This window comes from Grampus griseus (assembly GCF_964374135.1).
Source record: "Grampus griseus genome assembly, chromosome: 10".
NCBI classification, from domain to species: domain Eukaryota; kingdom Metazoa; phylum Chordata; class Mammalia; order Artiodactyla; family Delphinidae; genus Grampus; species Grampus griseus.
Genome location: NC_139004.1, coordinates 66,495,406 through 66,510,908, shown reverse-complemented (window position 1 = coordinate 66,510,908; position 15,503 = coordinate 66,495,406). Strand labels below are relative to the sequence as shown.

At 44.7% G+C, this 15,503-nt stretch overlaps 1 protein-coding gene across 2 annotated transcripts in view; it reads left to right on the top strand.

Moving 5' to 3' along the window:
• The first annotated feature begins 438 nt into the window (after positions 1–438).
• The window catches only part of IFRD2 (interferon related developmental regulator 2), a 33,748-nt gene continuing 18,683 nt past the window's right edge, over positions 439–15,503 (top strand). For both annotated transcript variants that reach the window (XM_082662598.1, XM_082662597.1), the window contains exon 1: positions 439–647. In XM_082662598.1, the coding sequence (XP_082518724.1) occupies positions 590–647 (58 nt within the window). In that variant the 5' untranslated portion in view covers positions 439–589. The remainder of the gene's footprint in view (positions 648–15,503) is intronic.

Here is a 15,503-nt window from a genome sequence, read left to right as displayed (position 1 = left end):
GCTGTTGTCTGTAATCTGCTTTCATCATAAAGTTACTTTTTCTTTCACTGCCTGAGGTTTGGCTGTTCCCCAATTCTACGAAACCCACCCTCTTCCTGTCGCGAGCGACCCGCTGCAAGTACCCAGAGATGCCGGTCCTGCGTCGTGGGCAGCTACAGAGTTAACGACTAAACGTGTTGGGCGAGGGGGTGGGAACGCCGCAAGGCATTGTGGGTGCATAGTTCAGCTAGAGCGTCGTGGGCTTGTGGGTCCCGGGAGCTGACTACAATTCCCAAGGTGCTCTGCGCCCAGCGGGGGGGGGGGCGGTAATCCGCGCGCAGCACCTTGGGAATAGTAGTTTCGGCCGCATGGAGAGGTTCCATGAACCGGGAGACCAGGAACTCGCCTTCCCGGCCACCCATTTAGCAGGGTGGGGCGCTTCGACACGTTCGGCAGGGCGGGGCGCCTCGCGAAGATGGTGGCGTGCGCGGCGTGTGGCTCCCGTCGTCTGCCCAAGTCTCAACTCAGCGCATTGGCCGGCGACTCGCTGGTCTGGAGCCCCTGCCCACCGGGTCCCTGACCCCGCGCCCCGCCGCGCCCAATTCCCGGCATGCCCCGCGCCCGAAAAGGCAGCGCGCCCCGCAGAGGCGGCAAGCGCAGCGGAGGAGGTAAGTGGGGGGGCTCTGGGCAACTGAGGAACGTTGAGCTGGGGCCCTGTGTGGGTTCCCGTCGGTGTCCTTAAGAGTCCTGGGGTAGAGACTCCAGCCTCGGCCGGTCTGGTGCCACCCGCAACTCTCCCCGTGACCTGCACATGCCCAAGGAGTCTGCGGCCACGTGTGCGCCTAACTTGAGTGCGCCGACCGCTTGCCCGGAGCCCTCGCTCCCCGCCCGCACCTGGTCCGCACATCCCGGCCTTGGTTGGTTTCCACATTGCCTCTCTACCCAAGTTGTCTGTTGTGATGGACAAACAGGCCAGACGGAGCAGGAAGCCAGCCCCCTCCCCAAGCCCTGATCCTTGCCTGGACTGAACTAGGAAGTTGGCCGGAGGCCTGGGCTATCCCGGAGAACTGAGAGGGGATGATTGGGAAGCTGCAAAATTTGGGCCTTGACTGCCTAGACCTAGAAGGTTGATGAGAGCCCTGGAGCCGGAGGCAGTCCAGAGAGTCGCTTATCAGGTCTACCAGAGGAGCATGTCCTGGTGCAGTAAACACATGTGTTTACTCTGTAGGGAAGGGGTGCCTCTTAGGCACAGCTCAGACCTGGCCGCCACTTCAGTGGGGCTTGGGTGAGGGTGTTACTGAACCAAACGTGGGTCTGCTTGCCCCGGAGCAGTAAAGCCAATCTACTGATGAAACCGCAGAAATGCATTGGGGGTGGGGTGTGCGTGGTCCGAGTAGCTCCCGTTCGTTAGAGCAGAAAGAATTCAGGGAGAGGCAAAGTGATAGATAAGAAGTGACTTATTAGAGTAGGACACTTGAGAGGCTCACAAGGGGGTGGGTGAGAGGGTGCCATCTGGAGAACATGGTGAGCTATAGTTTTATAATCAAAGGAAGAATGGGGAGGGTGAGAAGACCACCTTCTTCCTCATTATTGAGGAGACATCAGGCTTCCATCATCAATTCCTTTTCCAAGTCGGGTGGGGAGTTTTCTTGTTCCTACATGGTCAAACCAGGACTGTCATGGCGCAATGGAAATGAGCAAAAAGGCGGTAACATACACTAACATATGATAAATCATTTCAAGTTTTAGTATAATGTCACCCTTTCCTTATATGTTTGTTTTTAGTGCACGTGTGTCCTAGGAATCATTAACCTGAGCTCACTGGGCAGGATGTGGGTCTCAGTCCACCATTGTTTTGTTGGTTTGTGGCATGTCTCATGCTTCTGTTGCATGGTTTTGTGGTTAAGCAAACCTGCTTTCTTGAGTGATCATTAAGTTACAGGGGTCTCCCATACTTTTTTCTTTACTTATAACCACTTACTGGGATTAACTATTTAATCACCTACTTTGTCCTTTTACTCTGTCCGTATCATTTCCCCCTCCAGGTGTTTACCCTTTATGCTTAAAGGGGGGTAATGGGTGACAACCTATCATTAACTACTTTCTGCTGAGATGGAATGTAGGCCTGCCTGGGGAAGAAGTAAAACACCTGGCTGACTGTCCCTTCTCTGTTAGAAGAACCAGAAGCCAATGCCCCTCCTGTTAGCATTATTCTTTTTTTTTTTTTTTTTTTTTTTTGTGCGGTACTCGGGCCTCTCACTGCTGTGGCCTCTCCCATTGTGGAGCACAGGCTCCAGAGGCGCAGGCTCAGTGGCCATGGCTCACGGGCCCAGCCGCTCCGCGACATGTGGGATCCTCCTGGACCAGGGCACGAACCCATGTCCCCTGCATCGGCAGGCGGACTCCCAACCACTGCACCACCAGGGAAGCCCATTAACATTATTCTTTTAGCCCTTGTGGACGTTAAGCATCAGTGGATGAGTTTATAAAAGATACAAATTGAAAGAAATACAGCAGGGACTTCCTTGGTGGTGCAGTGGTTAAGAATCCGCCTGCCAAGGCAGGGATCACAGGTTCAATCCCTGGTCTGGGAAGATCCCACATGCCAAGGAGCAACTAAGCCCGTGCACCACAACTACTGAGCCTGCGCTCTAGAGACCATGAGCCACAACTACTGAAGCCCACACGCCTAGAGCCCGTGCTCCGCAACAAGAGAAGCCACCACAGTGAGAAGCCTATGCACCACAATGAAGAGTAGCCCCCACTCTCTGCAACTAGAGAAAGCCCGCGTGCAGCAACAAAGATCCAACGCAGCCAAAAAACTAAATACATAAATAAAATAAGTAAGTTTATTTAAGAAAAAAAGAAAGAAATACAGCAATAAGCATTAGAAGAGTTATTAAAAGAGATTGTAGCCACCGTCTTGGAGACCCAAAACATTTTACAAATCTGGAAGGCAGTTACTTGAGGCCTCAATCTGTTTGCTTTTGGCTAGGCCCGGAACCTTAATGTTTTATACTTAGGGGTTTATTGAGACTTTTTTTTTTTTTTTTTTTTTTTTCCCGGTACGCAGGCCTCTCACTGTTGTGGCCTCTCCCATTGCAGAGCACAGGCTCCGGACGCGCAGGCTCAGTGGCCATGGCTCACGGGCCCAGCCGCTTCGCGGCATGTGGGATCTTCCCGGACCGGGGCACGAACCCGTGTTCCTTGCATCGGCAGGCGGACTCTCAACCACTGTGCCACCAGGGAAGCCCGAGACTTTTATTTTAGTTATAGATTTACTCTGTTTTTCTTTTTTTTTGGTTAATATCATTTAGTGATAAGGGTGGCTTCCTTGTCCCTCGAGAAACAAAGTGTTGCCTAATCTAGTTATAAGTTCCTTCCATTAAAGAGAGAGGACAATCAGGCACAAACAAAAAGGAATGTAAAAACGACCAGCCATTGATGTTGCGCAAAAGGGGTTCCAGGGAAGTGTGCCCCTGTCTCTTTCTTGACACTCCCATTACATATTTCCTATGGTTGTTAAGGCTTTCAGTCTTGGGTTAAGACTGAAAGGGTTGCACTGGTGTTTATGAGAAATTTTATCAAGTGGCTCACCACGTCAATTACCACCTGAAGTTTGAGGCTTGACAGTAGTTATGTAGATGGTATCTCTAGGTGGATCCCCTTTTGGCCTTGGGCCCCCCCCTCAGTCTTTCGATTGTAAAACCATCAAAGGCCGAGGGATCCCTGTTGCTTTCTGGCATCTGGGGCTTTCCCTCTGCCAGTGCCCTGGCTATTTGCAAAGGGTACATTGATGACAGTCTTTCCTTCAATGCCCCCTCGTCCATGTAGGGTACACTGTCTCGGTACCCACGGGCCCTGTGGTTTACCATGGCCAGATTGGCCCAGAAAGCCCAGCCTCCCCTTTAGTGATTTTTCAGAGGACCAACTTACTGCCATCATTTGGGCCTTTTGTATATTTCTTTGGGTGCATTTAATCTTTTAGGTTATATTCCTATTATTGAAAACTGAATAAGCCAATTGGAGCAAGTCGCTTATAGGTGTCTGAGGACCGGCCGTTGCTTTTTACCACATATTTATTTATTTATTTATTTTAAAAGTGTATGTTTATTTGGCTGCATTGGGTCTTCGTTGCTGCACGCGGGCTTTCGCTAGTTGTAGAGAGCGGGGGCTACTCTTCATTGTGGTGTACACGCTTCTCATTTCAGTGGCTTCTCTTGTTGCAGAGCACGGGCTTTAGGTGCGCGGGCTTCAGTAGTTGTGGTGTGTGGGCTTCAGTAGTTGTAGCTCGTGTGCTCTAGAGCGCAGGCTCAGTAGTCGTGGCGCAGGAGCTTTAGTTGCTCCGCGGCATGTGGGATCTTCCCGGACCAGAGATCAAACCCATGTCCCCTGCATTGGCAGATGGATTCTTAACCACTGTGCCACCAGGGAAGTCCGGCCATTGCTTTTTGAGTTTTGTGCCTGATGTCTGGGGCAGACTGGGCTATGAAATGCATAGCCAAAAGGGCCTGTCCCTCCAGAGAGGAGGGATCCACATTCATATACTTTTCAAAAGTTTCTATTAACCTTTCTTGAAATACTGTCAGATTTTCGTTTAATTCCTGTTGGAGTTTTTTTTACTTCTTTGTAATTGACAGGTTTTACTGAAAAAAATTTTATAGCCTTTATTAAATAATTAATCATATGGTCCCATCTATCCCTATGAATAGAATTTATTTAGTAATTCCACTGTGGGTCTGCCTTGGGGACAGCTTTGTTCCGCAGGCGGTACACTGTGTGGCCCTGTTGGTCTCAGGCTGCCAGTATTATATGCTGTTCTTTCTCTGGGGTGCAGCAGTTGGATAAGATTTGTAAATCCCCCCTGGTGAGATCATTAACCAAATAAACTTCTTTGTGGAAAGCTTAGAATCCTCAGCAAAACTTTCCAACTTCTGCCAGACTTAAATCGGACATTGAAAAAAGCACATGAACTCTTATTTTTTCTTTTTTTAAAAAATTTATTTATTTTAATTTATTTATTTTTGGCTGCATTGGATTTTCGTTGCTGCATGTGGGCTTTCTCTAGTTGAAGCGAGCGGGGGCTACCCTTTCTTTGCAGTGTGCGGGCTTCTCATTGAGGTGGCTTCTCTTGTTGCAGAGCACGGGCTCTAGGCTCACAGGCTTCAGTAGTTGTGGCACGCAGTCTCAGTAGTTGTGACTCGCGGGCTCTAGAGCGCAGGCTCAGTAGCTGTGGCGCACAGGCTTAGTCACTCTGTGGCATGTGGGATCTTCCCGGACCAGGGCTCGAACACGTGTCCCCTGCATTGGCAGGCGGATTCTCAACCACTGCGCCACCAAGGAAGCCCTCTTATTGTTTCTTGATTTTTTATAGTTTTTTTTTTTTTGTGGTACACGGGCCTCTCACCGCTGTGGCCTCTCCCGTCGCGGAGCACAGGCTCCGGACGCACAGGCTCAGCGGCCATGGCTCACGAGCTCAGCCGCTCCGCGGCATGTGGGATCCTCCCAGACCGGGGCACGAACCCGTGTCCCCTGCATTGGCAGGCGGACTCTCAACCACCGCGCCACCAGGGAAGCCCTGTTTCTTGATTTTTATTATAAATTTCTCTTAGAGGCAGAACCCTAGAGGCAGTTGGTTAGTAACTTATGCCTCTGCGGGTGCTAGCTGGACTGAAAATGGGCCCCCTGGGTAACTCGGAGTACAGAGGAGCTCCTGAATATATCGGAGGTCTCTCCTTACCCTTGGGTGCATTTTCCCTGGGATAATAGTCTCCGCTGGAGGAATGGCTCCCGCCTGTAAGATAGCCCTTGTTGGAGCAGCCATTTCCAAGGATACAGCAGCTTCCACTGGAGCAATGGTTAGCTATCTAAAAGTTTCGTTTCCCTGTCAAAATCCACCGTGCAATTTAATCAAGATTTACAACTTTAGATGTTACCTCTTCTTTTTTTTTTTAATATTTATTTACTTATTTGGCTGCATCGGGTCTTTGTTGCTGCACGTGGGATCTTCATTGCTGCATTCGGGATCTTTAGTTGTGGCATGTGGGATCTAGTTCCCTGACCAAGGATCGAACCTGGGCGCCCTGCATTGGGAGCACGGAGTCCCAACCACTGGACCACCAGGGAAGTCCCTAGATGTTATCTCTTCTAAAGTAGTCTCCCAACGAGGTGTTAATGCCAGAGAAATTGCCACAAAGGAGTAGTACAGAAGGTGTCCCCAGTGGTGAACCGTCTTGCTGCAAACTGGAAATAAAGGGTCAGCACTTGTAAGGGTCGGAGGAGGGGGAGACTGACATCAGTGCTCAGGAAGTCCTCCGTTGGGCACTTCTAGTAATTAGGGTAAAAGTACCTTAATTCTTGGAAGTTGATTCTCTTCAGTTTCTTTGTGCCTGATGTACTTAAGAATACCTGATAAGAGGCCTTTTATCTGGGTTGGACACATTCTTTTAAATGATTTTTTTAAACAAATTTATTTATTTTATTTTTGCCAGCGTTGGGTCTTCGTTGTTGCGCGCAGGCTTTTCTCTGGTTGCAGAAAGCGGGGGTTACTCTTCACTTTGGTGTGCAGACTTCCATTGCGGTGGCTTCTCTTGTTGCGGAGCACAGGCTCTAGGCGCACGGGCTTCAGTAGTTGTGGTTCGCAGGCTGTAGAGCGCAGGCTCAGTAGTTGTGGCATACGGGCTTAGTTGCTCTGCGGCATGTGGGATCTTCCCAGACCAGGGCTTGAACCCGTGTCCCCTGCATTGGCAGGCGGATTCTTAACCACTGCGCCACCAGGGAAGCTCTAAATGATTTTTTTTTCCTTGTATGTATAATCCCCTGGTTATACATTATGGGCTTCTAATTTTCATCCAAGGATAGATTACAGTGATCAGCTTTAGAAACAAGCTTAGAATATCTTTTTAATAACTTAATTAACCTTTACAATAATATAACATAGCAACAAAGAGCTATTTGAAAAGTGAGAGTTTTTTGGGAGTTTGTTTTACGTTACAAAATTTTATACTGGAGTATAGTTGATTTATGATGTGTTTCAGGTGTACAGCAAAGTGATTTAGTTATACATATACATATATTCATTCTTTTTCAGATTCTTTTCTCAGATAGGTTATCACAGAATATTGAGTAGAGTTCTCTGTATTATACAGTAGGTTCCCTGTATGCCCACTTTCTGGAGAGTTTTTATCATAAACCAGTGTTGAATTTTGTCAAAAGCTTTTTCTGCATCTATTGAGATGATCATATGGTTTTTATTCTTCAATTTGTTAATGTGGTGTATCACATTGATTGATTTGCATATATTGAAGAATCCTTGTATCCCTGGGATAAATCCCACTTGATCGTGGTGTATGATCCCTTTAATGTGTTGTTGGATTCTGTTTGCTAGTATTTTGTTAAGGATTTTTGCATCTGTATTCATCAATGATATTGGTCTGTAATTTTCTTTTTTTGTAGTATCTTTGTCTGGTTTTGGTATCAGGGTGACAGTGGCCTCATAGAATGAGTTTGGGAGTGTTCCTTCCTCCGCAATTTTTTGGAAGAGTTTGAGAAGGATGGGTGTTAGCTCTTCTCTAAATGCTTGATAGAATTCACCTGTGAAGCCATCTGGTCCTGGACTTTTGTTTGTTGGAAGATTTTTTTTCTTTAATTTATTTTTATTTTATCTGTGGCTGCATCAGCTTTTTAAAATTAATTTATTTATTATTTTTGGCTGTGTTGGGTCTTAGTTTCTGTGCGAGGGCTTTCTCCAGTTGTGGCGAGTGGGGGCCACTCTTCATCGCAGTGCGGGGGCTTCTCACTGTCGTGGCCTCTCGTGGCGGAGCACAGGCTGCAGACGCGCAGGCTCAGTAGTTGTGGCTCATGGGCCCAGCCGCTCCGCGGCATGTGGGATCTTCCCAGACCAGGGCTTGAACCCGTGTCTCCTGCATTGGCAGGCAGACTCTCAACCACTGGGCCACCAGGGAAGCCCCTGTTGGAAGATTTTTTTTTTTTTCTGTTGTAAGATTTTTAATCACAGTTTCAATTTCATTACTTGTGATTGGTCTGTTCATATTTTCTATTTCTTCCTGGTTCAGTCTTGGAAGGTTATACCTTTCTAAGAATTTGTCCATTTCTTCCAGGTTGTCCATTTTATTGGCATAGAGTTGCTTGTAGTAGTCTCTTAGGATGCTTTGTATTTCTGTGGTGTCTGTTGTAACTTCTCCTTTTTCATTTCTAATTTTATTGATTTGAGTTTTCTCCCTCTTATTCTTGATGAGTCTGGCTAATGGTTTATCAATTTTGTTTATCTTCTCAAAGAACCAGCTTTTAGTTTTATTGATCTTTGCTATTGTTTTCTTCGTTTCAGTTTCATGTACTTCTGCTCTGAGCTTTATGATTTTTTTTCCTTCTGCTAACTTTGGGTTTTGTTTGTTCTTCTTTCTCTAGTTCCTTTAGGTGCAAGGTTAGATTGTTTATTTGAGATTTTTCTTGTTTTTTGAGGTAGGCTTGTATAGTTATAAACTTACCTCTTAGAACTGCTTTTGCTGCATCCCATAGGTTTTGGATCGTTGTGTATTCATTGTCGTTTGTCTCTAGGTATTTTTTGATTTCTTCAGTGATCTCTTGGTTATGTAGTAATGTATTGTTTAGCCTCCACATGTTTGTGTTTTTTACGTTTTTCTCCCTGTAATTCATTTCTAATCTCATAGCTTTGTGGTCAGAAAAGATGCTTGATATGATTTCAATTTTCTTAAATTTACTGAGGCTTGATTTGTGACCCAAGATGTGATATATCCTGGAGAATGTTCCATGCACACTTGAGAAGAAAGTGTAATCTGCTGTTTTTGGATGGAATGTCCTATAAATATCAATTCTATCTGGTCTGTTGTGTCATTTAAAGCTTCTGTTTCCTTATTTATTTTCATTTTGGATGATCTGTCCATTGGTGTAAGTGAGGTGTTAAAAGTCCCCCAGTATTATTGTGTTATTGTCCATTTCCTCTTTTATAGCTGTTAGCAGTTGCCTTATGTGTTGAGGTGCTCCTATGTTGGGTGCATATATATTTATAATTGTTATACCTTCTTCTTGGATTGATCCCTTGATCATTATGTAGTGTCCTTCCTTGTCTCTTGTAACATTCTTTATTTTAAAGTCTATTTAATCTGATATGAGTATTGCTACTCTAGCTTTTTTTTTTTTTTTTGCGGTACGCGGGCCTCTCACTGTTGTGACCTCTTCTGTTGCGGAGCACAGGCTCCGGACGCGCAGGCTCAGCGACCATGGCTCATGGGCCCAGCCACTCCGCGGCATGTGGGATCTTCCCGGACCGGGGCACGAACCTGTGTTCCCTGCATTGGCAGGCAGACTCTCAACCACTGCGCCACCAGGGAGGTCCTCTAGCTTTCTTTTGATTTCCATTTGCGTGGAATATCTTTTTCCATCCCCTCACTTTCAGTCTGTATGTGTCCCTATGTCTGAAGTGGGTCTCTTGTAGACAGTATATAGATGGGTCTTGTTTTTGTATCCATTCAGCAAGCCTGTGTCTTTTGGTTGGAGCATTTAATCCATTCACGTTTAAGGTTTAATTATCGATATGTATGTTCCTATGACCATTTTCTTAATTCTTTTGGTTTTTTTTTTTTTTAAAGCAGAGGTCTTTTTAGAAGCCCATATGATTTAAATTTATTTATTTATTTATGGCTGTGTTGGGTCTTCTTGTCTGTGCAAGGGCTTTCTCTAGTTGTGGCAAGCGGGGGCCACTCTTCATCGTGGTGCGTGGGCCTGGGTTTGTTTTTGTAGATCCTTTTCTTCTCTTGTGTTTCCCACTTAGAGAAGTTCCTTCAGCATTTGTTGTAGAGCTGGTTTGGTGGTGCTGAATTCTCTAAGCTTTTGCTTGTCTGTAAAGCTTTTGATTTTTCCATGGAATCTGAATGAGATCCTTGCAGGGTAGAGTAATCTTGTTTGTAGGTTCTTCCCTTTCATCACTTGAAGTATATCATACCACTCCCTTCTGGCTTGTAGAGTTTCTGCTGAGAAATCAGCTGTTAACCTTATGGGAGTTCCCTTGTATGTTGTTTGTCGTTTTTCCCTTGCTGCTTTCAATAATTTTTCTTTGTCTTTAATTTTTACCAGTTGGATTACTATGTGTCTCGGCATGTTTCTCCTTGGGTTTATCCTGTATGGGACTCTCTGCGCTTCCTGGACTTGGGTGGCTGTTTCCTTTCCCATGTCAGGGAAGTTTTCGATTATAATTTCTTCAAATATTTCCTCTGGTCCTTTCTCTTTCTCTTCTTCTGAGACTCCTATAATGCGAACGTTGTTGTGTTTAATGTTGTCCCAGAGGTCTCTTAGGCTGTCTTCATTTCTTTTCATTCTTTTTTCTTTATTCTGTTCCGCAGCAGTGAATTCCACCATTCTGTCTTCCAGGTCACTTATCCGTTCTTATGCCTCAGTTATTCTGCTATTGATTCCTTCTAGTGTAGTTTTCATTTCAGTTATTGTATTGTTCATCTCTGTTTATTTGTTCTTTAATTCTTCTAAGTCGTTAAACATTTCTTGTATCTTCTCGACCTTTGCCTCCATTCTTTTTCCGAGGTCCTGTATCATCTTCACTATCATTATTCTGAATTCTTTTTCTGGAAGGTTGCTTACCTCCACTTCATTTTGTTGTTTTCTGGGGTTTTATCTTGTTCCTTCATCTGGTACATAGCCCTCTGCCTTTTCATCTTGCCTGTCTTTCTGTGAATGTGGTTTTCCTTCCACAGGCTGCAGGATTGTAGTTCTTCTTGCTTCTGCTGTCTGCTCTCTGGTGGATGAGGCTATCTAAGGGGCTTGTGCAAGTTTCGTGATGGGAGGGACTGGTGGTGGGTAGAGCTGACTGTTGCTCTGGTGGGCAGAGCTCAGTAAAACTTTAATCCGTTTGACGCTGATGGGTGGGGCTGGGTACCCTCCCTGTTGGTTGTTTGGCCTGAGGCAACCCAACACTGGATCCTACCTGGGCTCTTTGGTGGGACTAATGGCAGACTCTGGGAGGGCTCACGCCAAGGAGTACTCCCCAGAACTTCTGCTGCCAGTGTCCTTGTCCCCACAGTGAGCCATAGCCACCCCCGCCTCTGCAGGAGATCCTCCAACACTAGCAGGTAGGTCTGGTTCAGTCTCCTGTGGGGTCACTGCTCCTTCCCCTGGGTCCTGATGTGCACACTACTTTATGTGTGCCCTCGAAGAGCGGAGTCTCTGTTTCCCCCAGTCCTGTCGCAGTCCTGCAATCAAATCCCACTAGCCTTCAAAGTCTGATTCTCTAGGAATTCCTCCTCCCATTGCCAGAACCCCAGGTTGGGAAGCCTGACCTGGGGCTCAGAACCCTCACTCCAGTGGGTGGATTTCTGTGGTATAAGTGTTCTCCAGTCTGTGAGTCACCCACCCAGCAGTTATGCGATTTGATTTTACTGTGGTTGTGCCCCTCCTACCATCTCACTGTGGCTTCTCTTTTGTCTTTGGATGTGGGGTATCTTTTTTGTTGAGTTCCAGTGTCTTCCTGTTGATGATTGTCCAGCAGCTAGTTGTGATTCTGATGTTCTCACAAGAGGGAGTGAAAGCATGTCCTTCTACTCCACCATCTTGGTTCCGATTCCTATTTGATTCTTTTTTACGGCTGAGTAACATTGTATATATGTACCACATTTTGTTTTGTATTGTTTTGTTTTGGCTGCATTGGGTCTTTGTTGCTGCGCGCAGGCTTTTTTCTAGTTGCAGCGAGCAGGGGCTATTCTTCATTGCGGTGCACAGGCTTCTCATTGCGGTGGCTAATCTTGTTGCGGAGCACAGGTTCTAGGTGCACGGGCTTCAGTAGTTGTGGCTCATAGGCTCTAGAGTGCAGGCTTAGTATTTTTGGTGCACGGGCTTAGTTGCTCCACCATATGTGGGATCTTCCTGGACTAGGGCTCGAACCCGTGTCCCCTGCATTGGCAGGCAAATTCTTAACCACCATGCCACCTGGAAATTCCTGTTTGTTGGAAGTATTTTAATCACAGTTTCAATTTCATTACTTGTGATTGGTCTGTTCATATTTTCTGTTTCTTCCTGGTTCCGTCTTGGAAGGTTGTGTTTTTCTATGAATTTGTCCATTTCTTTTTTATTTTAATTAAAACAATTTTTTTAAAGTGTTTATTTATAACCACACCCTACATGTTGTGGAATTTTAGTTCCCCCATCAGGGAATGAACCTGGGCCCCTGGAAGTAGAAGTTCAGGATCCTAACCACTGGACTGCCAGGGAATTCCCCAGAATTTGTCCATTTCTTCTAGGTTGTCCATCTTATTGGCATATAGTTGTTTGTAGTAGTCACTTATGACCCTTTTATTTCTGTGGTGTCCATTGTAACTTATCATTTTTCATTTCTAATTTTATTGATTTGAGCCCACTCCCTTTTTTTTTCTTGTTGAGTCTGGCTAAAGATTTATCAATTTTGTTTATTTTCTCAAAGAGCCAGCTTTTAGTTTCCTTGATCTTTCCCATTGTTTTCTTTGTCTCTATTTCATTTATTTCTGCTCTGATCTTTATGATTTCTTTCCTTCTACTAATTTTGGGTTTTGTTTGTCGTTTTTGTCTAGTTGCTTTAGGTGTAGGTTGTTTCTTTATTTGAGATTTTTCTTGTTTTCAGAGGTAGCAAATGTATCACTGTAAACTTCCCTCTTAGAACTGCTTTTGTGGCATCCCATAGGTTTTGGATGTGGTGTTTTTGTTGTCATTTCTCTTTATATATATATATTTTAATAGATCTTTATTGGAGTATATTGTTTCCCAATACTGTGTTAGTTTCTGTTGTACACCAAAGTGAATCAGCCATGTGCATACATATATCCCCATATCTCCTCCCTCGTGAGCCTCCCTCCCACCCTCACTATCCCACCCCTCTAGGTCATCGCAAAACACGGAGGTGATCTCCCTGTGCTTCCCACTAGCTAACTATTTTACATTCGGTAGTGTATATATGTCGATCCTACTCTCACTTTCTGCCAGCTTCCCCCTCCCACCCTGTGTCCTCAAGTCCATTCTCTATGTCTACATCTTTATTCCTGCCCTGCAAATAGGTTCATTAGTACCATTTTTTTTCAGATTCCATATATGCGCTAGCACATGGTATTTGTTTTTGTCTTTCTGACTTACTTCACTCTGTATGACAGACTGTAGGTCCATCCACCTCACTACAAATAACTCAAATTCGTTTCTTTTTATGGCTGAGTAATATTCCATTGTATATATGTGGCGCATTTTCTTTATCCATTCATCTGTTGATGGACATTTGGGTTGGTTCCATGTCCTGGCTATTGTAAATAGTGCTGCAATGAACATTGTGGTACATGTATCTTTTTGAAATATATGATTTTCTCAGGATATATGCCCAGTAGTGGGATTCCTGGGTCGTATGGTAGTTCTATTTTTAGTTTTTTAAGGAACCTCCATACTGTTCTCCATAGTGGCTGTATCAATTTACATTCCCACCAACAGTGCAAGAGGGTTCCCTTTTCACCACACCCTCTCCAGCATTTATTGTTTCTAGATTTTTTGATAATGGCCATTCTGACGGGCGGGAGGTGACTCCTCATTGTAGTTTTGATTTTCATTTCTCTAATAATTAGTGATGTTGAGCTTCTTTTCATGTGCCTCTTGACCATCTGTATGTCTTCCTTGGTGAAATGTCTGTTTAGGTCCTCCGCTCATGTTTTAATTAGATTGTTTGGTTTTTAGATGTTGAGCTGCATGAGCTGTTAGTATATTTTGAAGATTAATCCTTTGTCTTTTGTTTCATTTGCAAATGTTTTCTCCATTCTGCGGGTTGTCTTTTTGTCTTGTTTATGGTTCCTTTGCTGTGCAAAAGCTTTTAAGTTTAATTAAGTCCCATTTGTTTATTTTTGTTTTAATTTCCATTACTCTAGGAGGTGGGTCAGAAAAGATCTTGCTGTGGTTTATGTCAAACAGTGTTTTTCCTATGTTTTCCTGTAAGAGTTTTATACTGTCCTGTCTTACATTTAGGTCTTTAATCCATTTAGAGTTTCTTTTTGTGTATGGTGTTAGGGAGTGTTCTAATTTCATTCTTTTACATGTAGCTGTCCAGTTTTCCCAGCACCACTTATTGAAGAGGCTGTCTTTCCTCCATTGTATGTTCTTGCCTCCTTTGTCGTAAATTAAGTGACCATATGTGCATGGGTTTATCTCTGGGCAGTCTATCCTGTTCCATTGATGTATCTTTCTGTTTTTGTGCCAGTACCATACTGTCTTCATTACTGTAGCTTTGTGGTATAGTTCGAAGTTGTGGAGCCTGATTCCTCCAACTCCGTTTTTCTTTATCAAGATTGCTTTGGCAGGGCTTCCCTGGTGGCACAGTGGTTGAGAGTCCGCCTGCCGATGCAGGGGACACGGGTTCGTGCCCCAGTCTGGGAATATCCAACATGCCACAGAGCGGCTGGGCCCGTGGGCCATGGCCACTGAGCCTGTGCATCCGGAGCCTGTGCTCCACAACGGGAGAGGCCACAACAGTGAGAGGCCCCGTGTACCGCAAAAAAAAAAAAAAAAAGATTGCTTTGGCTGTTCGGGGTCTTTTGTGTTTCCATACGAATTGTAAAATTTTTTGTTCTAATTCTGTTAAGAATGCCATTGGTAGTTTGATAGGGATCACACTGAATCTGTGAATTGCTTTGGATAGTATAGTCATTTTCACAATATTGATTCTTCCAGTCCAAGAACGTGGTATATTTCTTCATCTGTTTATGTCATCTTTGATTTTTTTCATCAGTGTTTTATAGTTTTCGGAGTACAGGTCTTTTGTCTCCTTAGGCAGGTTTATTCCTAGGGTTTTTTTTTTTTTTAATAAATTTATTTATTTATTTTTATTTTTGGCTGTTTTGGATCTTTGTTGCTGCGCGCAGGCTTTGTCTAGTTGCCGCGAGAGGGGGCTACTCGTTGTTGTGGTGCACAGGCTTCTCATCGTGGTGGCTTCTCTCGTTGCGGAGCACAGGCTGTAGGCACGCAGGCTCAGTAGTTGTGGCGCATGGGCTTAGTTCATCCGCGGCACGTAGGATCTTCCCGGACCAGGACTCGAACCTGTTTGTTTCCCCTGCATTGGCAGGCAGATTCTTAACCACTGTGCCACCAGGGAAGTCCTCTTCCTAGGTATTTTATTCTTTTTGTTGCAATGGTAAATGGGATTGTTTCCTTTATTTCCCATTCTGATTTTTCGTTGTTAATGTATAGGAATGCAAGAGATTTCTGTGCATTAATTTTGTATCCTGCAACTTTACCAAATTCATTGATTAGCTCTAGTAGTTTTCTGGTGGCATCTTTAGGACTCTCTACAGTATCATGTCACCTGCAATCAGTGACAGTTTTACTTCTTCTTTTCCAATTTGTATTCCTTTTATTTCTTTTTCTTCTCTGATTGCCGTGGCTAGGACTTCCAAAACTATGTTGAATAATAGTGGTGAGAGTGGACATCTTTGTCTTGTTCCTGATCTTAGAGGAAATGCTTTCAGTTTTTCACCATTGAG